General features: G+C 39.1%; 1 protein-coding gene across 1 annotated transcript; it reads left to right on the top strand.

Annotated features, from left to right (window-relative positions):
• The first annotated feature begins 9,331 nt into the window (after positions 1-9,331).
• On the top strand, positions 9,332-25,563 carry LOC112049455 (ionotropic receptor 75a-like). Its single transcript, XM_052882631.1, has 17 exons — positions 9,332-9,413; positions 12,676-12,750; positions 13,812-13,871; positions 14,482-14,651; positions 15,298-15,436; positions 15,889-15,984; positions 16,653-16,732; positions 17,364-17,491; positions 17,558-17,615; positions 17,752-17,867; positions 19,034-19,242; positions 20,019-20,066; positions 21,094-21,278; positions 21,816-21,954; positions 22,843-23,005; positions 24,276-24,464; positions 25,444-25,563. The coding sequence occupies exons 1-17, from the start codon at positions 9,332-9,334 to the stop codon at positions 25,517-25,519; spliced, it is 2,013 nt and encodes a 670-aa protein (XP_052738591.1). The 3' UTR covers positions 25,520-25,563.
• Positions 25,564-27,401: the final 1,838 nt, after the last annotated feature.

Below are 27,401 nucleotides of genomic sequence, written 5' to 3' on the forward strand. Positions count from 1 at the left end.
TTATTTATTCTTGACAAGTTAGCCATTAACTACTATCTCACCTGATGCTAAGTGATGATGCAAGTTAATATGGAAGCGGGTTAACTTGTTAGAAGGAGGTTGAAAATCCACACCCCTTTCGGTTTCTACACGACATAATACCAGAACGCTAAATCGCTTGGCGTCTTTGTCGGTAGGTAACGGTAACTGGCCGCGGCCGAAGCTTCCCACCAGCTAGAACTAGACAAATGAAGAAAACCTCAATCGGCCCAGCCGGTGACCGAACCCAGGACCTACGTCTTATAAATCCACCGCGCATACTAACGCGCATAAAAGCCGTTAAAATTACACTACACTCACAAATAACGTAGCTCTATTGGTAAAAGAACTTTCTAAATCGGTTCTCGAGATCCAGAGATTACAATCTAACAAAGTCACAAATATTACCTCTTCATGGTATTTAAATGATCCATTCAAGAGAATGGTTTAATGTATTATAGGTGGTATATACTTACATAATATTGCAGTTCAGAAAAAATTTCAGAGTTTTAAAAAGCAGAGGCACAGCGGCTAGCGGGCCGCAGGATGTGCCGTAAAGATGTCCTGTAAAATGAACTAGACTCCGCGCCACGAAAGAAGTCCCGCGGCTAAAACCTGAACGACTAAGTGTCGCTGCAGACGGTTCAATTACGTACGGCGAGTCCATATAAAGTGTATGATAACTACAGGAAATATGTCGGTTGCGGCGTTTTGTGGTTGTGGCCGGTGGCCCGTGTGCGGGAGCCCTAAAATTGACAGTGCCTTACACAAATGACACGACATTACCAAATGACAATAAGCGAAATTAAGACATTAGCGCCGCGTCTTCGGGGTTTATTTCGTGGAGAAATATATTATTAATAACTCAACACTTACCTCCCCACATTTGTATCTACATAACGGCTGTGCAAAACTAGGGCGGGTATAAGTTTATATATAGCAAATATCTTACATCATTCTGTATAAATATACATCAAGCAACCGATCCTATACAGCGGTCAATCGCGCTGTCTGCCCGCCCCACAATATGCTAAAAGCTAGAAGGATAACATATTTCAGTATTTGGTTCGGCAACACGTCGGAAAGGCCTCGCTTTCCCCACAGCGACACGTCTGCGATATTTATTGCCGGTCCCATTTTTACGGCTCACTCCGGCAATAAGCTTATATTACGTTTGCTAAACGTCCATAATATTTAAATTAAATGTTTACATTTCGCAGTAAAACTTGTGAATTGCATTTTTTCATAAATCGATCTTATATAACGGCTATTGATAAGCTATCCCATCTGAGTACAGAATTTGTCCAATAGTAACAAGAAATAAGTTCGTTTATCTTCGTTTTCTCTCACTAGGGTTCTAGGTAATCAAATTTTAAAACCCATATTGGTTTTTTCTAAAAAAACGTACCTATCCACTGCGTGATATAAGAGCCGTGATAGCCCTGTGGATTTGACCTCTGCCTCCGATTCCGGAGGGTGTAGGGTTCGAATCCGGTCCGGGGCATTCACCTCCAACTTTTCAGTTTTGTGTATTTTAAGTGATTACATATCACGTGTCTCAAACGGTGAAGGAAAATATCGTGAGAAAACCTGTAAAACAGAGAATTTTCTTAATTCTCTGCGTGTGTGAAGTCTGCCAATCCGCATTGGGCCAGCGTGGTGGACTATTGGCCTAACCCCTTTCATTCTGAGAGGAGACTCGAGCTCAGCAGTGCGCCGAATATGGGTTGATAACGAATACAAGAAATAAGTTCGTTTATCTTCGTTTTCTCTCACTAGGTAATCAAGTGTTAAACCTCATATTACATTTTCCTAAGAATTCTCTAAAAAACCGTATCTACTGCATGTGAATGAATGAATAAATCTTCCGTTTCATTTTGTTTACATTTCTATTGTTCCATACTTCCATGCGAAAATCATATGGACCACATCATGCTTATTTTAAAGTATTTAAATTATTTTAAAATATTTTTTAGTATTTGAATTATTTTCTTTGTGTAATGTGTATTCTGAAAAACTTTTTTCTTTCTTTCTATATGAAAATCTGAATTGAATCAAATCAAATCAAATCAAATCAAAAATCATTTATTTCAAGTAGGCTCAGTTTACAAGCACTTTTGACACGTCAGTTGACTATTTGTAAAGATTCTACCACCGGTTCGGAAGGCAGGTTCTGCTGAGAAGATACCGGCAAGAAACTCAACAGTTGCTCTTTTGAAAAGTCATACAGTATTATAATTTACAATTAATAACAATTACTGTTTACATTTCTTATAGTTTTACTTTCTGTGTGAAGGTGGAAGCTGATCCAACGACCTCCAAGCATCTTTATCATTAAGGAACTCATCAATGTTGTAGTACCCTCGACTAAGTAGATGTTTTTTAACACATTGCTTAAAGCTATGCATTGGCAGGTCCATCACAGTCTTGGGGATCTTATTATAGAAGAGTACACGCAAACCTACAAAAGATTTTTTTACTCTTTGGAGACGATATGCAGAAATAACTAACTTATGCCCGTGTCTAGTAAGACGTGGGTTTAAATCTACTTTTCGTTTGTACAAATTAATATTTTGTCTTACATATACTATACTGTTATATATATATTGACAGGCTACTGTTAGTATACCTATTTCTTTAAACTTTTGACGAAGGGACTCGCGTGATTTTAATTGATATATTGCTCGAATTGCTCTTTTTTGAAGAACAAATATAGATTGTATATCGGCAGCCTTGCCCCACAATAAAATACCGTAAGACATTACGCTGTGAAAGTACGCAAAATAAACAAGCCTAGCTGTATCAACATCAGTAAACTGTCTTATTTTTCTCACGGCAAATGCCGCTGAGCTAAGTTTACCAGACAGTTTTTCTATATGAGCACCCCACTGAAGTTTACAATCCAAGGTCACTCCCAGGAAAACTGTGGAACTCTCCATTTCCAGTGTTTCACCATCGATCATTATAGACTTATCTAATTTTTTAACATTTGGCAATGAAAACTCAATACATTTAGTTTTCTTGGCATTCAATCAATTGCACATATTAACGTATGCGTTATCAGTCTTTAATGTCTTATGTCTATAATATTATAATACCCACTTGTGACTTTTAATAAAATAATTATTTTGACATTGAGTACACTATCTACCTATCTACTACCTATCTTGTAACCCATCTAGCGAAACTATCATGTATTACCCAGTTACAAAAATGCTAACGTCATTACTTTTCCCGCCACTTTACTGTGAATTGCACACAAAACTAGCTCTAGCTCTAATATACAATCGAGCCTAAATGCCAGAAAAGGCTTTAGTTACCCATAATGTTCTCTCAATACAGACATCTGTCGCTTTAACCAAGTTGCTGTCTATAAAAACCGTATAATATTTCATCCATGTACATGTTGTTCCCAAAGTTATCGGGAGCGCGTCTCGCAATAATTAACTCCGGCGGCTGCAAACTTTGGGAACATGTTGCTTTGTTTGAGATTCGTGTTTGTGTTGACGGAGAGGCGGCTTTTGTGTGGATGTTGTTTAACACGTCGGGTGGAGATTTTCTTTTAATTATAACACAGGTTTACCGTACGCGTCACAGTGAAATGGACTCAATGGTGTTTGCGGTTTGTACAACACTTTGTGACTCGTATTTAACTCCGACGCAAAAAGTTAGCGACCAGAGTACATGGTTTTATAACGCTAATTTTAACTCGATATTTCTACGCATTACGTAAATAAGCCTCGGAAGGACTCAGTTTCATCATCATCATTATCAGACGATGGACGTCCACTGCTGGACATAGGCCTCTTGCATGGATTTCCAAACAAAACGGTTTCGAGCCGCTAGCAACCCGCTTGATGTCTTCGGTCCACCTAGTGGGGGGTCGATCAACATTAAAAGGTCCTCAGCCAAGGTGCTGGAATGGCGACCTCGCACCGGAAAGGACTCGGTTTACTTAAGTTTAAATAAGGTAACTACTCTCTCTCTATCTCGAAAATTGTGATTTTTGACCATAAATAACTACGACGCAGACACGAGATTTTATAAGACTTTTGATATAACTTTTAGAACACTAAAATGAAGGCGTTTATGAGTTTACAAGATTGACTTTTTTATTTTCCTTATTTGACTGGGCGATATTAGTGAGACTGCAAACATAATGATAATCTAAAGTTCCATTCATTACGACCGGTCCGAGCCAACTGAAAGTGGGATAACCGCGACATCTGTTTGTCATAATGTCGCCGCCGCCGCGTGCGTTGTAAATCAGCCTAGCAAGAGCTTAGTTAACTTAAGTTTATTAAAAATATTACGCTGTGATCTCTCTGTCTTATGTATCAAAAGATTTGTAACCTATGACCTTCAAAAACTTACTTACAGGATTTTTCTAAACTTTTGAGATAACTTTTACAACACCAAAATGAAGGTGTATACAAGCTTGTATAAATTATATCTGATTCCGAGCTTAATATTCCTTATTTGACTATATTAGTTAGATTGGAAACATAATGATAATCTAAAGTTCCATTTATTACGACCGGTCCGAGCCAACTGAAAGTGGGATAACCGCGACATCTGTATAAATAATGTCGCCGCCGCCGCGTGCGCTGTAAATCAGCCTCGCAAGGGCTTAGTTCACTTAATGGCTGCGACAACACTATTTAACGCCCGCCTAATTATACTAAACTGTTTGTTATATTTTGTAACAAGTTTGGGTTGTTACATTTACAGTAACCGGCGACCGTTCTATTTACCTAATGTTTTATAACACATTTGCTCGTAAAGTAACGCTTATTTAACCAATTTCAATATCGTAATGTATTTTTCTTTACATTACGCACATGAGCCGTAATGTAAAGAAAAATGCACACGTGCCGTAATGTTATATAAAACCTTTATCATCCGTATAATAACGAGCGGTACTTTTTTAAATTTTGGCAATGAGTTTTTATGTCAGAATAGTGCTCGATATTTTATAAATAAAATTAACTTTGTGAGGTAAAATATAATAAAAAAACATTTAATTCTTTAATTTAAATAGTTTTGACAATAAATGTCTGTATCAGAAAAACAAAAATACTAATTTACTTTATTAGTAATACTGGCTGTTTTTGGTGCATTTGCCAAAAAAAAACGACGCTATAAATGAAATTAAATAAAATGACGCTTAAACTTTATAATTAATATTAGTAAATGATATAACATTGGCATTGTTTGTTTGTTTTCGACAATGACTTTTAACTAAGCGTCTAATTTCCCTTGCGGGTAATATTTGGACTTTCAAAAGTTTGCATTCGTAAAGTTAAAACATTTCTAACGTGTTCTTCGAGTAGGTACTGGAGCCATTCAAATTGTATGAATTATTGTTGGTAACAAACATTAAATATCACACTAATATTGTAAAGGCAAAAGTTTGTATGTAAGTGTGTGTAAGTGTGTATGTTTGTTCCTCCATTGCGTTGCGGCTACTGAAGCGATTTGGCTGAAATTTGGAATAAAAATAGATTTTACTCTAGATTAACACACAGGCTACTTTTTATCCCGAAAAAATCCTTGGTTTCCGCGATATCTGCGAAGTCGCTGGCGTCTGGTAGTGTTTCATAATACTCGTATTATGCCATTTTGTATTTTTTTTTAAATAAAAGAATGCCTTTAAACATTATCGCTAAAATATAAATACAATCTAAACAAGTTCATTATGTTTGTTCATCACAAGTCTTCACACTTATTACTTTAAGTAAAATGATAAAGACAAAACTTCCGACTCTTTTTTATAACCAGGCTAGGAATGCCTAGCCTGGTTAAAATAGGCTTGTGGTTAGTAAAATTTAACACAATTATCCGAATACAAGCAGTTAAGAAACATCAGTGTGCTAAGTATCTTTAAACAAACTGTACGTACACATCACCTAATTTTTTTTTATCCCTTCATTCTCACAAAAGGGTATTTAAACGCGTAAAACCGCGGGACACATCTATTATATTATAATAGGACAATGCAAAATCCTTTGTAACAGCCTATAGCTATAACCGTTTGATTTTATTTCGTAGAAGACCGTTTTGTAGTTACGTTTTTTAGTTAGAACGACGTTATTTCACTTCAAGCCACTGTTTGTAGAAGGAACGCATTGGAATACGGAATTCGGAAAAAGGTCAACTTAATGTTAAAATAATAGTTATTTATATGAATTGTATGGTAAGATGGTAATTGAGGTTAAGGCTCAAGTCTAAGGCACTGAGAGGTTTGGGACACCTTATGGTTACACATTGGTATGCGCGGTGGATTTTCAGACATAGGTCCTGGATTCGATCCCCGGCTGGGCCGATTGAGGTTTTGAGAGTGTGGCTTCGGCCGTGGCTAGTTACCACCCTACCGGCAAAGACGTACCGCCAAGCGATTTAGCGTTCTAGTACGATGCCGTGTAGAAACCGAAAGGAGTGTGGATTTTCTTCCTGCTCCTAACAAGTTAGCCCGCTTCCATCTTAGATTGCATCATCACTTACCATCAGGTGAGATTGTAATCGAGGGATAACTTGTAAGGAATTAAAAAAAACAACTTCCTCAAGGACTCGTCTATGTCTTTAAATGTGGAAAGGACGGGGTTTGTACTCCCTTCTATCTATCGCGTTCAATGTTCCTTACTTTTGCAACCATTGGTAATCAATTTTGAAGATTCATCATCATCATAATTAAGCCGATAGACGACCACCGCAGGACATATGCTTCTTGGTTTTACAAACGAAAAGCTCTCGAGTCGCGAACATTGTTCACCCAGCGAATCCCTGCAACCCGCTTGAGGTCTTCAGTCCACCTAGTAAGGGTCGACCAACACTGCGCTTTCCGGTGCGGGGTCGTCATTCCAGCCCATCATCTATCGGCTCTTCGAACTATGTGCACTGCCCATTATCACTTTCAGCTTCGCGACTCGCTGAGCTGTATTAGTGACTTTGAATCTCCTCATTCCTGATTGGATCTCGCATAAAGCTCGCTCCATCGCCCGCTTTGAGCCTTCTTATGAGGTCCCAGTTTTGTCTTCAGGCACTGAGAAATATGAATCGAAACAAATAGGCAGACAATATTTCTACTAATGAAGGTTAACAAATAATAATTTATGGAAATTTCTTAAGAAGCCTACTTTTTAATCGTATTTTTTTGATAAATTTCTCTAAACAAATTCTAATTTGTTTTAATGGATTCTAAGTAAAGTACAAATCTCCACTTAAAGTATTCATTCAAATTTATATTATGGGTTTAAGTATTGAATTCTTTGAGGCAAATCGCGAATATTTGCCGCTTTGAAAATGAAATATTCAAAGAAGTCGCATCCGTGATTCGTGTTTTCCAATTTCAGGTTTGAACGTTTCGTTGAACCGATTCAAATGTTATGATCGCTGGGATTTGCACAATTTGACGCCGCGGGCCGTGAATTTTATTAAACCAATATCTACACATTTAAAAGAGGTGCTTGTATCTATCATCGTCATAATTTTTGGGGTTCCTTACATCGTCATTATGCCAATAATTACGTAAATCCGTTCAGTGGTTTGAAAGATATGAAGTCAGTTGGATTGAGGGGCCCCTTTACGACTAGTCAATGCTTTCCATCTCCGCTCGCGTTGGCTCCCAGCTAATTAATTAACAATGCATTGGCCTTACTTCTATTAACTCACCCATTAGCTTCTATATCACTATCACTATTTCACTGTGCTTAACAAATGGAAGACGAGTATCCATTCCAAGAACTTGAGTACACTGAACTACTCAACCAACAGGCTACACAGTGGCAGAGCGCCTTCACTCTGTAAACGCACCGCCTACGCGCCATTTTAAAGCAATATCATTATCGTTTCCTATTCGAGCGCCGCCACGTCCGGCATGGTGGAAACCTTTTACAGTCTTATTTATTTAAACAGTAAATAATTAAAACCCAATTACATAAAACCTGATTCTAATATTATCGCAATAATTAACGTAGAATAATAATTCAAATAACTTACTCGGCGACACATACATACATACATACAAGATACGCGCGAAAAACAACCTTTCTAGCAGTCGGGTAAAAAGTAAAACGGTACCTAGTGTTAACCAACATAATGGGGACGTATATAAAATAGCATTATAACTTTAGTGGCAACACAAAAAAATGTCATGTTGGCGGCTAAACGATTATTAATCTATCTTGCTGAAAAATTAAGTTAACAATTGTCTATATTTTAAATACGAAGTTAATGTTTGTTTTGACTTACGAATAATAATCGTGTTACGTTTGGAAATAATGTGAAATTATGTATTAACTATCTAAAGAATCTCTAATATTATATGATGGTGAAATCAAGAGACCAGGCTCTCCTATAAGGAAGGCCTGGTTCTGTAGTGCGCCGTAAAATAAGTTGTTAATGATAGGCCTCCAGATAAAATTATATATTTTTTCTTACCTATACACCCTTTAGATACAAAGTATAAAAAGCTTGCTAAATAAAATGAACGAAAAACAATTTTTGAGAATATTATCAAACAAAAAGGTGGTAAAAAATGATTAAAGGCACAAATGTTATTGAATGTTGCCAATCTACCTTGAAATCAAGACAACCAGTCTTATCTTACAAATTACTTTTTGTGTTTCAGACAGTGAAGATGGAATTAAATTTGTTCGCAGAAACAAGCAAAGAAATATAATAACTTTGCTAAACCAATTTGTAAATATAGTAAACCACTTTCCAACTTTCCAAGTTATAACATACTAGTCGACGCGCCGCGGTTTTACACGCGTAGTTCTCGTACCCATGAGAAAACGGGGTTAAAATTTTGCCTATGATACTCAAACATAACGTAGTTAGTCAGTAGGTCCAGAGATTACTCCGATTCCGTACAAAATATCAAACAAATTTTGTTTTATACATATACCTTCCAAAGCCACAACACTCCAAACTCCTAATTAGGTACTTCTGGTAGGAAAGTAAGCTGCCTTCAGAAAATGAGGTATTTTTGGCTATCGCTCTTCATCATTCATTCATCATTCCCGTATTTGGCTCTCTGCTGAGCTTGAGTCTCCTCTCAGAATGAGAGGGGTTAAGCCAATAGTTCACCAATGCGGATTGGCAGACTACACACGCAGAGAATCAAGAAAATTCTGTGGTATGCAGGTTTCCTCACGATTGTTTTCCTTCACCGTTTGAGACACGTGATATTAATTCGCAGACTCTTAGTCAACAAAATTCATAACAAATGAAATATTGATTCAAATTCAAAGGTAAATTATTAACTCATCTTTCACGGAATTAAAGTAAAAAACAGATCGGCGAGTCGATGATGGCGCACGTAAAGCGCAAGGATCTCTCCGAGCATAAAAAAACAATAAAGGGAAAGACGGTCGGCGGCCTCCTGAACGCTGGTAAGAGTCCTTCACACAAACGACGTTCTACGGCGTTTATTTTTATGACTTACAAAACATGTAGTTAGTTGTTTATGTAGTAGTTGAGCTTCTTGTGACAATGTTTGTTCAGGAAAGTACTTGTAATGTTTATTTCTGTTGCCAAGAATCATTACAGTGCTCCGTTATGAAGGGCATGGCTGCCGGTGTAATTACAAGCAAATAAGGCCATGCTTGCTTGTTTGGTAAATGCTTACATGGCTAAAGGCTTAGCAGGCGATGAAACGAGCTATGGTCGGAGTATCTCTGCGTGATCAAATTATAAATGAAGAGATCCGCTGAAGAACTAAAGTCACCGACACAGCTCGACGAGTTGCAAAGCTGAAATTGGAATGTGCGAAGAGCTATCACTAGTTCCTAAACTAATGAGATTACTCGTAGTATATTATAAATTGTAATATACTACCCGAGTTATAGACACGCATATTTTGCAACGGTTTTAAAGGTCTGGTCAAATAACACCGCGCGTTACATAAAACGCCGCTAGTGTGAGGTGCGCGCGGTTCTCTCGGCGGTGAGTGATGAGCGCGTCGGCGGCTATCTAAATGGCGCGTTATAAATGACGCGATCAGTTCTTGTTTACTCTCCAGGACCCTTATTGAATATCCTCGGCTCGAACTGCGCTCCGAAGTTTATCCCTTTAAGCTATTTCAAGATTTTAGTGAAAGATTTTAAAGGAGATATGACACAGATTGTGCTGTACAAATTGACATAGCATTGCTGTCATTTGTTCTGGGCCGTAATTATTTACAGGCTAATAAAGATGGATTTTAATTGTTATAATATTAATATTAATAATATATTAACTAGTTAGTTATAATATTAACTAGAAGACACTAAAAAGCTGTTATTATGTTATATAAACTTAATTTTATTGTTTTCTATGTGTGGATGGAAAACTGAAGTGGCAGTGGGCAGGCCATATCTATCGTAGAACAGATGGCCGCTGGGGCAGACGTGTTCTGGAGTGGAGACCACATACCAGCAAGCGCAGTGTAAAACACCCTCTAGCTAGATGGTCCGATGACTTCAAGAAGGTAGTAGGAAGTGGCTGGATGAAGAAGGCGGAGGATCGTGTGGTGGCGCGCTCTCGGAAAGGCCTATGTCCAGCAGGGGACAAATACAGGCTGTTGATGATTGATGATGTGTCTGCCTGTTCGCCTCTGACTGTTTGCTGCAAGACGTTTTTATGCATTCGTCGTTTTCTTTAACGCTTCAAACATCTTATATCCTAGTAGGTTTATATTATAAATGCGAAAGTAAATTTGATTGATTGTTACGTTTTCAAAAATCCGATTTAATACATTATTTTACCAATGGAAAGCTACGTTATCAACGAGTAACATAAACCTTAAACTTAATTAACTGTCTAGTTTCTACTGGTATGGGAAATAAGGTGAAACCGCGTCAAATACCTATAAACTTACTAAGAAACAAACATAACTACACAAATTCTAATACAGATTTGTGGATTCCTGTATATGAATCAATTTCAATGCTGAATTAAAACTCATCACCGCTCACAATGACTACGAGGAGGTAATAAAAAAATGAGTTTTTATCGAACTTTTTATTGGAAAAACCTCTTTCAGAGTGCTCGCTCTGATTGACAGGCAAAACACGGCGATTACTCAAAGTTGATCGCGCAAATAATGTATGAGTAATTTCAGATGCCAATCACGGGCTCGCGAGTTTGCCCACCCGTCGCGTTTATTGTATTTATTGAATCTACATGGTTGGTTTATGATTTTTTTATTTGAACGTTTTTGAGGCCACAGATTTTAATTTTGGCACATTTGATGCAGCGCTTTCTAAACAGACCGTAATCTCGTTCATTAATACATCTACGTATATTGATAGTTTGTTTGTTTGTTTGCATTGAATAGGAAAACTACTGATTTCAAAAATTCTTTCACGGTTTGGCAGCTACACTAGGCTTCGGCCGTGGCTAGTTACCACCCTCCGGCAAGACGTACCGCCAAGCGATTTAGCGTTCCGGTACGATGCCGTGTAACCGAAAGGGGTGTGGATTTTCATCCTCCTCCTAACAAGTTAGCCCGTTTCCATCTTAGAATGCATCATCACTTACCATCGGGTGACACTGTAGTCAAGGGCTAACTTGTAAAGAATATAAAAAAAAAAGTCGCGTAACATTCACGTCCTCTAATCCTACAAATATTTAAACGTGAAAGTCTGCATGGATGTATGTTTGTTTGGATGTTTGTAACTCTTAAACGCCGAAATCACTAAACCGATTTGTCTGAAATTTGAAATGGCAATAGATTTTGCTCTTGATTTACACATAGGCTACTTTTCATTCCGGAAAAAATAATGTTCTTGAATGATTTGTGAAAAACTAAATTTAGCGGACGAAGTCGCGGACATCCGCTAGTTTATAATAAACTAGCTGACGACGCGTGGTTTTACTTGTACGCGTGGTTCCCGTACCCGTAGGAATACGGGCTTAATACAGCCTATAGCCTTTCTCAATAAATGGGCTATCTAACACATAAAGATTTTTTTAAATCGGACCAGTAGTTCCTGATTAGCGCGTTCAATCAAACAAACAAACAAACAAACTCTTCAGCTTTATAATATTTATTATTAAATTATTCATAATAAATATGATAAATAGATGGTACAGACAGACAAATAGACAGGAGTAAACTAAGTGAAATTGTACCAGGAAACTAGAATTAACGAGAAGAATGTTTAAAAAGCGCGCTGTCCGGGCGCGGGACGTCCGGACGGCTCGATGCTCGCGAATTAGCATTTATATTGTCCTATTGCGAAACACTCTACGTTCGTTTGAACGAACCGAAGAACTGTCTGTTACACCGACACTCATTACAAATTAATAAAAAAAAATGGTTGACCCTCCAGCTGGCCTATTCACTCATTATCAATCCATACATTCGGCTCACTGTTAAGTTCGAGTCTCCTCTCTGAATGAGAGGGGTTATGCCAATAGTTCACCACGCTGGCTGACATATAGGCAGACTTCACATACGCATCCGTCGCCGGGATCTGCATGTACTTTCTCTTCTGTACTGTATGCTCTTTAATCCAAAATATCCTCCTTATCTTAAGGAGAAATTCACATTTCTGGGAGTGCAATCAGAGCTAAGAACATGTCGTGTTCTTGCTCTGTCTTTCCATAGGAGTAAATTTTACAAGAGTTCATTTGCTGTACGTGCTATTAAGCTATGGAATGCACTCCCAGTCGACATTCGGAAATCTAAATCCATTGACATATTTAAAAAATCCGTTAGAAAAGAAAGTTCTATTGTAGCTGCAAGTAATTAGCGACCTGCAAAATTTAAGAAAACCTCAATCGGCCCAGCCGGGGATCTTAACAAGGACCTCCATCTTGTAAATCCACTGCGCATAGCACTGCGCCACGGAGGCCGTCAAACTGCTACTGCTACAGGGCAGTCTTTTGTAGCCATCCATATTAAAGTTTTACAATTAGGTACTACTTACTAAGATTTATTTTTGAACATAATAAAAATACCTGCTGTGTGACAGGAGGTCGCTGCAAGAGGTCAGTACGCATGGTTATACTGTGAGTCGTTCACGCCATGGTTCCCCATTTTGTCAATGTAGATCATAAAGATGACCATCTTCTTCATACAATCTTTATCACTTATCTTTGAGGTAAAATTTCCGTCCTTAATTCTCGTGTCGTTAGCTGATTGCTGCACTAGAATAATGAATACGGTCATTATTAAAATGATTGACATGAAAAACACCATATAATTGGTGTTTAGGAGTGATTTTTATTGGCAATAGTCACGCAGGGTGAAACATTCGTTTACGAATGCTTGTGTCAGCCACAGTATTGGTTTGGTAAGTAAGTATAACTAACTAAATCAATTTAATATTCGCAATACTCATACATCACCAGTGCATAAAACTTATGTACACAATACTAAAACTTATCAAGATTTTTAAAATTGTTTGTCTGTTAATGGGGTTTCCCTAAAAGAAACCCCATTAGATTAGAGAAGGTTATGCAACATGTAGGCTACTTTTTATCCTAAAAAATACATATTTCCCTAGGTATTTGGGGTAAATAGAATATCACGCGTACGAAGTTTCGCAAGAGGTACGGTAGGGGTAGTGTAGAGATAGGGTAGGGTTAGGGTAGGAGTAGGGTACGGGTAAGGAAGGAGTGCACATAATATGTAAAAGCGAAGCTTGACCGGGTCTGCTAGTAATATGATAAAATTGTGATTAAAAAAAACATTTTTTTTTTTCAGAAAAACAGTTTTTAGGTTATCATGTGGTCTTTACTATTAGCATGTTTTATTACGCAACTCAGCGCTGGAGTATGTGTGAATGCTAGATTTGCTACAGATTATTTTGAGAGCAAAAGTGTTCGCTTTGTATGCTATTTGGGATGTGGTTCTGGATACGGTAAGTTTTTTTTTGTATTCTCACAAGTTAGCCCTTGACTACAATCTCACCTGATGGTAAGTGCAGCTTGTTAGGAGCAGGATGACAATCCACACTCCTTTCGGTTTCTACACTCTAGATCGCTTGGTGCCGTATTACGTCTTTGCCCGTAGTGTTAACTAGCCACGGCTGAAGCCAGATATACTCAATGACATGGTATAGAGATAAATTGAAATATTGAGCACAACATAGACTACTTTCTATTCTGGAAAAATACATGGTTCCCGCAGGATTTGCGAAAACAGATTTTCACGCGAACGGAGTTGCGGGCATCCGCTAGTTATTAACAATTACGCATTTTATTATACTTTTAAAATAGTTTGGCTGGTGGGAGGCTTCGGCCGTAGCTAGTTACCACCCTACCGACAAAGACGTACTGCCAAGCGATTTAGCGTCCCGGTGCGATGCCGTGTAGAAACCGAAAGGGGTGTGGATTTTCATTCTCCTCCTAACAAGTTAGCCCGCTTCCATCTTAGATTGCATCATCACTTACCATCAGGTAAGATTGTAATCAAGGGCTAACTTGTATAGAATGAAAAAAAAAAAGTTACTTACATTTTTTTTTTTTCAGAAAACAAAGAGCTATCACTGCAGTTCATTCGTAAAGGAATCAGATTCTCAATGCTGCTAATAGACGCGAATGGCACTGACAAGTTGGAGGCAATCTTGCGTCAATGGACCACTCCTATTGGAGTACTGCTGGAGGGGAGTTGCGAGGGGGCGGCAAGCGCTCTTGAAAAAGTATGTTCATTTAGCTATTAACTTGAAATTAATATTGTTAGGAGAAGGTAGTCGGATCAAATGCGCCAGGCTATCATATGTGGTTTTAAAATCGCAAGGTCAGAGTAAAGATAGGGTTTACGACGCCTTAAGTGATATTAAAACATTGATTAATGTTAATCTATAATATTATAAAGCTGAAGAGTTTGTGTTTGTTTGAACTCGCTAATCTCAGGAACTACTAGTCCGATTTGAAAAATTATTTCAATGTTAGATATCCCATTTATCGAGGAAAGTTTTAGGTATATTTTATCCCCGTATTCCTACGGTAACAGGAACCATGCAGGTGAAACTGAGCGGCGTCTACTAGTCACCCTATAAAATTAACATCAAATCAATAACAACCGCATTTTTTGTATTCCATAAAGCCTATTGTTAACGATAATCACAATATCAACTGGGCAATATCCGTTAACTACCTACTGTATGATATCCACGAAGGGTTATCAGTAGCCACAGATTTAGTATTTATAATAGCAAGTATTTTTTTATGATATTTTTGTTTTTGATTCAATTTGAGGCATCTATGGAATCTCTGTTTGATGCGATTAGTATTTATAATAGCAAGTATTTTTTTATGATATTTTTGTTTTTGATTCAATTTGAGGCATCTATGGAATCTCTGTTTGATGCGATGCACATGTGGCTCATTGTGGAAAATTTTAACAATCAATGGAACATTCAAGAAGTATTAGAAGGTTTGAATCTGAGTGTAGATGCTGACTTGGTTTTGGCTTCAAACGTAGGTAAATATATATTTTCAATTATATATTATTCTATATTATATTTTGTGCATAAATCCATATCTCTAATAATGTTCTAAAGAGATAAAGTTTGAATGTTTGTGAGGTAGGGGTTTATCTCTAGGTCTACTAAATTGATTTCGAAAAATCTTTTACCAATAGAAAGTCAACTTATTTGCTTCGATCACAGTAATAACATTGGTCGAAGGTTATTTGTGAGTGTTAAAGGCTATATTTTGTCCCCGTAATCCCACAAAAACGGTAGCTGCGCTGATGACGATTGGTTTGACAGCCGGTAAAATTGATCGTGTATTGGTTGCGACCAACACACGATCAGTTTTATCGGACTGACATTACATAATATTTAAACATGGTATCTTAGCCTCTTAATATTGTGTGCGTGATTGATATGATTGATATGATTTACAGTTTCACAGCTTCTTTTCATATTGTAGGCAGCCGCTTTGTTCTAACGGATATATTTAACTTCGGGAATATTCAGGGCAACAAGCTAGAGAAGAAAGTTATTGGAGAATGGGATATTGAAAAAGGTATTCATGACACAGCCTAGACAAAACATCTAAATTAACTAAGAGTAACGCTTGGGCCATGACCACGTCGTCATACTCTCGCTTTACTAGCTAAACATCTACTGCGACATTTGTTAGCGTCAAAATTTTGCAGTAGCTACATATTGCTATATAGCATTGCCCCGTGCTCAAGCATTGTCATATTGGTATTGTCATAACATGAAGCCTCATGTGCCTGTAGGAATATCAATCACAACCACTGACATGACACTTTGGAACGTAACATATCAATCCTTGGCGACAAAATAAGCATTGTGACCTAAATTCTCCGGACGAGGTCTGTTAAAGTAGTCAGTTCATGTACCTGGCTACACGAGCTAGCTACTTAAATAGAGATCGTCCTAAGCAGTGTAGCATATTGTGGCTTGAAGCTGATAATATTAGTAGGGCTTGTAGTCTATATATAATTGCACATCGAACCACTCAAGTTTCATACAAGCCTGTACTTAATAAACATCACCTCGAATTAATGCGCAGTTTCATGATCTTTGTTATTAAACACTCTATTCGACGCTTGACGCTGCCGCTCATAACGTAGGACGAGAGTCCGCAACTCATGGCTCAGATTAACTTTTAAGAACTTGCAAAGTGATATAATGAGTATTTGAAGATGTAATTCTAAATTTCAGGTTTAAGTGTTTCTCGGAACAGCTTCAAATATTACGATCGCTGGGATTTCAACAACTTGACGCTACGAGCAATAACTGTGGTGGGTACACAATAATGAAAACGGTATTTAATTTATTTGACGTACTCGTAAATATTTAGCTGATAAATTATTTCTTAAAGCGTTCAATTTCAATAATAAATTATTTGTTTCTTTTAAAAGAATATTTGTTTAATCTTTAAAATATGCCCGATAGCCCAATTAGAGGGAAAATATTGTTCTAAAAGTGGGTCCGAAAATAGTCCAGTGGACGGAGTCCAAACCGACTACCTCTCGGTATCGTGTCCAGCCCTTTTAACATTTTTTACTAGATTACGCGCATAATAAATAATGCGCGTTCGGCCACGCGCTTAATCGGAACTAATCCAAAGTGCCACAATCTTGGCGTGTATCTCTATCTATCTCTTGGCGGGTAAAAGAGATAGCTGGCAATATAATTGCACCCCCAGTCGCGCGTAGACTTATTGTGCGCGCACTCTATTGCGGATTCAATTTATTTGAAAGGTACGGTCTTTATTATAACTACCCACACTTAAGTTTATACTGACGCCGTCGCGCGCTGAGTCACAGTCGTACAGCAGATTCTGACGCAAGTGGACGTGTTTCTTATATCAGGCTTATAACCGAGTCACTGAGACAAATGTGACATTTTTTTTATATTTTATATTTTTAGATTTTGGACCAACCAAAAGTATTTAAGCCTGAAATGTTAGCGGATCCTGGCTACACACCGGGCGTCTCTGTGATGACTAAAATTACTACTCAGCTACTATGGACGCTCAAGGATGAGCATAATTTCAGGTACCTAAATATTAAAAAAATATCACTCTTCAATATTTATATTAAAATTGATAAACTTGTTTCTAGATTCAACTATACTATTGCTGGAAGGTGGATTGGTTCACCGGAAAGAAATTCAACTCTGGTAAGTTCTGTTTCCTAGTTACCTGCTACTTATTGTCCTGGATATTGTTATTTTTTTAAGTTTTTAAGCGTTCAAGTGTCTATAAAAACATAGTCAGCGTTTTCTGTGTTCTGTAAATAATATAATTTGTATGCAGGCGGTGACCAACTCGCTGTACTGGCGCCAGCAAGACGTGTCGTGCACATGCGCCAGAATATTCCCCCACTGGCTGGACTGGGTTGATGTGTTCCTGCCGCCGGCTACTCAACTACAGTTAATACTTTCCTTTATTTATTGAAAATGAGACAAATAGAAACGTAGGTCCAATTTCGAGAAAGAGTTGATTCGCTGCCCAGCCGAGCTAGATTCGGCGTTCGGAAAACTCCACGACATCTTTTCGTCCAAAATTCCTCAATGCTTGAAGACGAAAGTCTTCGAACAGTGCGTGTTGCCAGTGATGATCTACGGATCTGAGACTTGGTCGCTGACTGTGGGCCTTATTAGAAGGCTCAAAGTGACTCAGCGGGCGATGGAGCGAGCTATGCTTGGAGTTTCTTTGCGTGATCGATTCAGGAATGAGGAGATCCGCAGACGAACCAAAGTCATAGTCATACTGACATAGCTCAGCGAGTCACAAAGCTGAAATGGCAATAGGAGGGCCACATAGTTCGTAGAGCCGATAGACGTTGGGGTCTCAAGGTGCTGGAATGGCAACCCCGCACCGGAAAGCGCAGTATTGGTTGGCCCCCCACTAGGTGGACCGAGGATATCAAGCGGGTTGCAGGGAGCCGCTGGATGCTGGCGGCTCGAGACTGTTGTGCTTGGAGCTCCATGTAAGAAACCTATGTCCAGCGGTGGATGTCTATCGATTGATAAGGTATAGATCTTGTGAGGTCATACAATAAATTTATTTTAGCCTCAAACGACAAAAAATATGGAAAATTTGTACGAAGCACTTTAAAGAACAGAAAATTACACAAAAATCTTATTAACATTTACACTTATTGATTTTATATACTATTTATGACTAGCGGGCGCCCACGAATTCGTCCGCCTTTAGATCTCCTTAATCCGGCCCTATCACAAAATCCGTTCTTAGCAGACGTTTACTGTCTATAAACTACCTCCCTGCCCATTTTTGTACGTCAAGCGGTTTTCGAGGTTTCGAAATGAATAAATGACATTTTGCATTTATATATTAAGATTTTAGAGCCTCAATAGCTCAACGGTAAGAGGGGTCGATCTCATCATCGAGGGGTTGTGGTTCGATCCCCGCCCTGATGGTCTATTGTTGTACCCACTCCTAATACAGTCTTGTCCGACTAGTACGACTAGTAGGGAATAAAAATACTGGTCATTTTTAAAAGATATGGCAAATATTAAAAATAAATAACTACCCTCTGATAGCCAAGGTTTTATTTATTTAATTCAATTCACAGAACGAAGTTCTATTACCTTATTTTGGATAAGGGAGTTGGTGATTATGAAAACCGTTTCCTAACTCCTCTATCTCCTGGCGTGTGGTGGTGGACCATAGCGTCGTGTGTGGCTTTCACCCTGGTCTTGGCATTTACCGCCGTGCTAGAAGAGAGGACGGAGCCAGGGCTATACGCTGCGTTTAGCGTTTTCGCTATAATCTGCCAACAAGGTAGGTAAAAACAAATTTATATATGTAACTATCATCCGCGAAAAGCCGACGAACCCATGCGACAACGTCACCCAGGTAAGACAAAATACTCTCTACGTACGTTACGTAAAGAGTATTTTGTCGGACCTGGGTGACGTTGTCGCATGGGTTCGTCGGCTTCTTGTGGATGATAGCAAAATAATTAAATCATTATATAATCATTTATAAAAGAAGCCTAAACTTCTCTAGAATTGCAGCTAGTTCTATATTCAATCTAAGTTGCTCTAGTCTAGTCTCAAATTTGGCTAAGCAGGAAGAACAAAACTAGCAAAGAAGGGGAATGTTAATCGATTGTCAAGAAATTCTGTAACCCTACACCCATTGGTCACAAGTCCAGGGTGTATTTAGGAAAATATTCAGAGTTTTTCTCTCCGCCACACGATGAATCCACCATGAAAGATCTTTTATCACCAATTCTGAGCACTTATTATTTTTTATTCAATTACTGCCTTTAATGTTGTATCTATTATAATGTCAGAAAAGAGTGTGCTTACTATTTTTAAATACAATTTTGAGAACTTATTATTTTTTATTCAATTACTATTTTTGGGCTCATTATAAATAAAAAACTTTTAGTAATGTTAGAAAACTTCTAACGAGACTAATTTAGCTTTTTAAACATTTTCTATATAGATCATTATAAACATACCTACAGAATAAGTCGACCAAGGTCATTGTCTAAAATACATCAACATTTCATGTTACGCAAAATTTTAAAGACAGCTTTTTTATTTCAGCCTATGAAGATGGAATAAATTTGTTTGATGAGATTTCTTCTAGTCAAGGTAAGATTAAAGTGTAATCATTATTAGCTTAGTTAAACAGCTCACTTCTGGGCCAGGTCCACCTCCTTACAGGAAAGGACAAATGGAGCTTAGGCCCACCATGCCGATGCCGTTTTCACTCACTGTCTGATTTTAATGATAATGAGCGGGACCAACGGTTTAATGTGCTTTCCAAAGCACGGGATCGTCATCATATCATCATTATATCAGCCGATGGACGTCCACTGCAGGACACAGGCCATTTATAGGGACTTCAAAACATCACGATACTGAGCCACCTGCATCCATCGAATCCCTGCGACTCGCTTGATGTCGTCAGTCCACCTGGTGGGGGTGCGCTTACTAGGTGGGCCTGAAAATGAACATGGCCAAAACGAAAATAATGTCTAATGCTCATGTATCGCTCCACCCAGTTATAGTTGAGAACGCTGCACTCGCAAATGTAGACGAATACATATATCTAGGACAGAAGGATTCACGGGATCGTAACACCACCGAATTCCTCTCTCCAGTCTGAGAATTTTACTGACAATTTCTAAGCCCAGCTATAAACTTACAGCGATCGAGCTGTGGCGTGAAGTGTGGAGGCCGTTCGCGGCGTTTACGTTCACACTTCGCGACGTTCTTTTGCGTGATTCGCAGCACTATGGGAATACTCTTCCTGTAGCATATTTTCCGTGGAGAGCCTGGTCGCTGCTTCTCCATGGCTGGCAGTCAATTTTATATCCTGAGCTCCGGAAAACTCAGGACGCCGGTCGCTACGCGGGTCACAAGGCAAACACTCATATCTTTTGTTTTCGTCTTTGCTACTCATGGCTAAATTAGCGCAGTGGTGTCCTGTTGCCTTCTGCGCTAGATATTTAAGAATATATTTGGGAACCCAAGGTCACTACAATTTCTTCTGACCAGTTGTCTGATACCTGATCAGACAACTGATGGCTATACCACCATTAATCGGTCATATTAGCCAGTCTTTGGCTACTTATTAGCCAGTCTTTAGCTGATAACTGTTATGTTATTTGTTTAGGTCGTCGAATGATTTTGCTGGTGGTGGGTTTGATGAGCATGCTGCTCTACAACTACTACACAAGCAGCGTGGTCTCCTGGCTGCTCAACGCGGCGGCTCCAACGCTGGCTGACATGGACGCTCTCATCAACACAGATCTCGAGCTGGTGTTTGAGGACATTGGGTACACCAGGGGATGGTTGGACGTAAGTTTACACCACCTTCAATATGGGTATTTTCAAGTCAAGAGTGAATACGCATCTTCTAGACAAGCGCGGTCCACCATAGCTTTCCATCAGGTGTGATGGTGGTAAGTATGATGCAATCTAAGATGGAAACGGGCTAACTTGATAGGAGGAGAATAAAAATCCACACCCTTTTCGATTTCCACATGACATCGTACCGAAACGCTTCCCTTCCCGATCCCTTGTCGCTACGTCTTTGCTGGTAGGGTGGTAACTAGCCACGGCCGAAGCACCCCTACAACCAGAGCTGTACCAATCACAAAAACCTCAACGCCGCGGAAGTCGTCGAATTTTGGTACACTCTAAAGCTGCAAAAGCTTGGAGTGGGCTTAAGATCCCTATCCACTTTTCTAGGAGGCTTAACCTGAAACGGTTCTTTACGATATGCTAATAATGATGGTGATGAGATGTATATGAAATTGTCTTCCTGGTGAAAAAGTAGACTTAATAGTTTTGACAGATATCGTAGCAGACACAGAAGGTTTTGTTTGTTTGTAGAATCCAGGATTCTTTTACTACAGTGGCTTCAAAAACCCGAAAGAAGACATCTTGAGGACCAAGAAGGTAGTAAAGGCGAAACGTACGACGGCACTACTGCAGCCCGTTACTACTGGAATAGACCTTATCCGCTCTGGCAGTAAGGAATATTTTTTTTAAATATTTGCCATATTTTTTTTATAATATGACCAATATTCCCAAGCCCCTCCAACTAGTCGGGAAAGACTGTGCTAGGAGTGGGTACGACAATAGACCAACGGGGCGTCTCCTCTCAGAACGAGAGGGTTTAAGCCAAATAGTCCACCACGCTGGCCCAATGCGGATTGGCAGACTTGACACACGCAGAGAATTAGGAAAATTCTCTGGTATACAGGTTTCCTCACGATGTTTTCCTTCACCGTTTGAGACACGTGATATTTAATTTCTTAAAATGCACACAACTGAAAAGTTGGACGTGCATGCCCCGGACCGGATTCGAGCCTACACCCTCCGGAATCGTACGCAGAGGTCATATCCACTGGACTAACACGCCTCTCACTCTCTCACTGTTTGATCTAGTATTTTTTTTTAATTTGTTAGTGTGTCCAAGTGATTAGTCACAAGCACTTTAATTTTAACTATGGGCCTGATAAGAAGGCTCAGAGTCACACAGCGGGCGATGGAACGAGCTATGTTAGGAGTATCTCTGCGTGATCGAATCAGAAATGAGGAGATCCGCAGAAGAACCAAAGTCACTGACATAGCTCAACGAGTTGCGAAGCTGAAGTGGCAATGGGCGGGGCACATAGTTCGAAGAGCCGATGGACGTTGGGGTCCCAAAGTGCTGGAATGGCGACCCCGCACTAGTAAGCGCAGTGTTGGCCGACCCCCCACCAGGTGGACTGACGACATCAAGCGAGTCGCAGGGATTCGCTGGATGGAGATGGCTCAGTATCGTGATGTTTGGAAGTCCCTACAAAAGGCCTATGTCCTGCAGTGGACGTCCATCGGCTGATATGATGATGATGATGATGACTTTAATTTTCAGAATACGCGTACCACACGGAACCGTACACAGCCTACCAAGTAATATCCAAGAAGTTCCGAGATAAGGAGCTGTGTGAGCTGGGCTCGCTGCAGATGATGCCGCCAGCAAACGTGTACATCATGGCACAGAAGCGTAGCCCATACAAACAATTCTTCGTTTGGAGGTAAATGATATTCTGGCAGTTATATTAAACTAAAAGTACATAAAAGTCAAGTCAAGCTTCGCTTTGACTTTTATGCACTTCTTCCATACCCTTACCTACCCTAGTCCAACCCTACACCTACCCTACCCTACCCATACCCTACCCTACCCATACCCTAGCCTACCCTACGCCTACCCTAACCCCACCCTACCCCTACCCCTACCCTACTCCCACCCTACCCCTACCCTATACATATTAAAATTCAAATGATTGCGAATCGTTTGTATGGGACTATAATTTTTTTTTTAGTCTTTTTAAATTTTTCTCGCCGTAAAAACTATCCTAGAACTTCAACGAACATTTTTAAAAAATAATTGCCCAAATTTATCTAAGCGTTGTTATTTTGCGAGTCATTTTTATATTATAGAAAAGTAAATGTTTGATTTTTTTGTTTGTTTGTTACGAAACCGATATTTGGATTTCAATTTTGTTTACACCAATGGAGTTGTGTTACTCGATGATAATGTAGCTTACATTATCATCGAGTAACACAGGCTTTATTACTGTAAAGTACAGTAACTTATTCTTACTGGAATGGGAACTTCACGGGTGAAACGCACGGGTGTCTGCTATTGAACTAGATTCTTCGTTGGACTGCCTATGAATTATTAGATTTCCTTGCTTTCGAAAATTCTCAGTTGGTTTTCGGTGCTGGGAAGGTGGTGGTGTGCCACGCAGAGCAAGTTAAGCTACCTTTACTAAAGTTAGTTAGTTAATTATTTTTCAATTTTAGTCTGCCTGTCTTCTATCTTTTTGATCGAGCTTTGAAATAGCGGAACCGATTTATTGACGAATAGCTGATACTGTAAGAAGTAACTTGGTAATATAAATTACTAGTTAACGCCGCGTGGTTTCACCCGCGTGGTTCCCGTACCCATAGGAGTATGGGGATAATATATAGCCTATAGCCTTCCTCGATAAATGGGCTATTTAACACTGAAATAATTTTACAAATCGGACTTGTGTTCCTGAGATTAGCGCGTTCAATCAAACAAACAAACTCTTCAGCTTTTTATGTTAGTATCTATACTAATATTATAAAGCTGAAAAGTTTGTTTGTTTGTTTGTTTGATTGAACGCGCTAATCTCAGGATCTTTCAGTGTTAGATAGCCCATTTATCGAGGAATGCTATAGGCTATATTTTATCCCCGTATTCTTCGGGAACGGGAACCACGCGGGTGAAACCGCGCGGCGTCTACTAGTAAATAAATAAAACTTAACTTTCAACAGTCTCATGCGGCTAAACGAACGAGGGCACGTCTCGGCAGCGCGCGCTCGCGCAAGCGGTTTCACTCCGAGATGCTCAGGGCAGACGCCGCGAGCGCTGGCGCTCGGGCAAGCGGCGCCCGCTTTCGCCATACTCGCTCAAGTCGGACTATTCTCACTGCTCATTTTAGCTTGTGAAGTTATTTATCACAGGTATATTAATTATTATTTCATTTACCGCTTGAAGTTGTGAGACTTTTTAAGAAGCTTATTTATTACTAGGCTAAAGCAAAGTGAAACCACCTAACTGTTTTGTTTTGCTTAGAGCCGTGATAGCCCAGTGGATAAGACCTCTGACTTCGATTCGAAGGGTGTGTATCCGGTCCGGGGGATGCACCTCCAACTTTTCAGTTTTTTGCATTTTATGAAATTAAATATCACGTGTCTCAAACGATGAAGGAAAAACATCTTGAGGAAACCTGCATACCTGACAATTTTCTTAATTATCTACGTGTAATTTTCTTAATTATTTTCCAATACGCATTGGGTCAGCGTGGTGGACTATTGCCCTAACCCCTCTCACTCTAAGAGGAGACTCGTGTTCAACAGTGAGCCCAAAATGGGTGACTAAAAAAATATGTTTTGTTTGGTCTTCGCGTCGTTGCCACTAAAACTCCTGTTAAAATCGGTTTAGCTGTTCCAGAGTTAAGCCAAGACAAGCAGACAAGCAGCCAGACAAAAATTTTAAAAAAGCTTGTTTGTGTTTTGGTATCGTGCAAATTGCAAGTCGTCGTCATCAACCCATATTCGGCTCACTGCTGAGCTGGAGTCTCCTCTCAGAATGAGACGGGTTATGCCAATAGACCACCACGCTGGCACAATGCGGATTGGCAGACTTCACCCACGCAGTGAATTCTCTGGTTTGCAGGTGTCCTCACGATGTTTTCCTTCACCGTTTGTGACACGTGATATTTAATTTCTTAAATTGCACACAACTGAAAAGTTAGAGGTGCATGCCCCGGACTGAATTCGAACCCACACTCCCCGGAATCGGAGGCACAGGTCATATCCACAGGGCTATCATGGCTTTTCAAAAAAACTGTAAACACTTGAGGAAACACAGTTATTTTGATATCACAGACAGACCATTAAATTTTATTTATATGTACGTATTGATTGTTTCCCTTCTCAGGATTCAACGTAGAAAGAAGAACAAGGCATTCAACCATGGCGCATCTATAAGAGGGAACAATTCCGACGGAGTTTAAAAATAAAAGGAGAAATCTCAGCATTAGTAGAACTTAGAAGTCCGTAGTTTAAAAATTTGTTTGTATTAAAATAAATGTATCAGCTAATTTTCTTTTGCAATAAACCAGCTTGAAAGTGAATTAGACAACTTTATTTTAAAATGTAGAGCCGCGACAATCTATCCCAACATATGGAGTTAGATAATAATTATTTAATTGTTCTAAAATTGTAAAGAAAACATACTCTTGTAGATTTTTTTTATGAAGATATTTTATACATCTCAAAACACTCTCTGGCTAATTTAATTGTCTATTAAATGACTGCGTTATTAACTCATTCATCAAGACAGAGCTAATATTATTAAACTGAAAATTGTAATATAAGTTTATTTAATGAAGCAATCACCAAACGATGATTATAAAAAAAATTTAAGTATATTTTTATTATAGAAAATTAGTAAGTTTTTAAGAAATTAATATTGCGTGTTTCAAACGGTGAAGGAAAAAACATCGTGAGGAAACCTTCATACCTGAGAATTTTCTTAAATCTCTGCATCTGTGAAGTCTGCCAATCCGCATTGGGCCAGCATGGTGGACTAAGGAATAACCCCTGTCATTTTGAAAGGAGACTCGTGCTCAACAGTGAACCGAATATGACTTTATAATGAAGATGATGATGAGTTTGTTTCCAGATAATTGTTTTAGAAACCCTGATAGTCATTTGGCTTGACTGCGCTTTTAAACCGTTGTGTAGTGAGGCTCGGTGTAGTTCAAGTTTTATCATATATTTATAATAAAGCGCGGTGTATCACCAGCCGCCTTCTGTTGTTTAAAAATGCAACATAGCACATTCCATTGATGTGATGACCATTTTACTTAAGAGAGAATACATCGTACCTTCCACAAACCAAGTCGTGTTTAATTAATATCCTGTAAAACCTACAAAAGGCCTAGAGCCCCACATTTCATGGCGACCCTGCCTTATAGATAAAAAGATTTCGATGAATTGAGATTCTTCTTTTCTTGAAGCCGGTTGAAAAGGTTTGCTACTGAACCGACAAGTTGATCTTATATCTATATCGTGTGTATCATCCCTTATATCCTTATTTATGAATATTTATAGGCTTTCCGAAACCTAAAGCTGTATGCATAAAGAAGTAAGTCGCCCAGCAAACAACCCTATCGGGAAAGGTCTGCACTTACACGCGCCGCCGCCCGCGTCTGATCTAATCACTGATTCCTCTTATATTCGCTTTACATAAAAAACTGGACAAGTGTGAGTCGGGTTTACCCAGCGAGTACGTTTTTCGTCATGATTAAAAGTACTTAATCAATGATTAAGGTTGAACAATTACCTTGATCATTGATTAAGTACTTTAAATCGTCATCATCATCATTATCAACCCATATTCGGCTCACTGCTGAACTCGAGTCTCCTCTTCTCTGGTATGCATGTTTCCTCACGATGTACTTTAAATAATTTATATGATTTAAGTGCAAATGCTTTTCAGATTTGCTATGCTCGCCCATATGGTGGTGTTTATGGTCATAATGCTAGGGCACACTAAAAGAGAAAAATAAAATCTTTTTTACTAAATTTAACCGATTTCAAAGGTTCATCAGCCGATGGAGTTCCACTGCTGGACACAGACCTCTTGCATGGACTACCTCAGAGGAGACGCCCTTAGAGAGTCGTTCCGCCCAGCTGCTTTTGCCTTTGCGCCCCATCAGGCGATGCTTCTGCGGTCGCCCAAACCCACCGGTGACGCCGCTGAGGTCCCATAAGGAGCCTACGGCACTTACACCATCAGAAAAAAAAATATAGACTTCCAAAAAAACCACTTACTTAACATACAACTACGGAACCTACCACTGCGCGTAGACCGACGCACTTGGCCGGTTT

This window comes from Bicyclus anynana, chromosome 7, assembly GCF_947172395.1.
Source record: "Bicyclus anynana chromosome 7, ilBicAnyn1.1, whole genome shotgun sequence".
Lineage (NCBI taxonomy): Eukaryota > Metazoa > Arthropoda > Insecta > Lepidoptera > Nymphalidae > Bicyclus > Bicyclus anynana.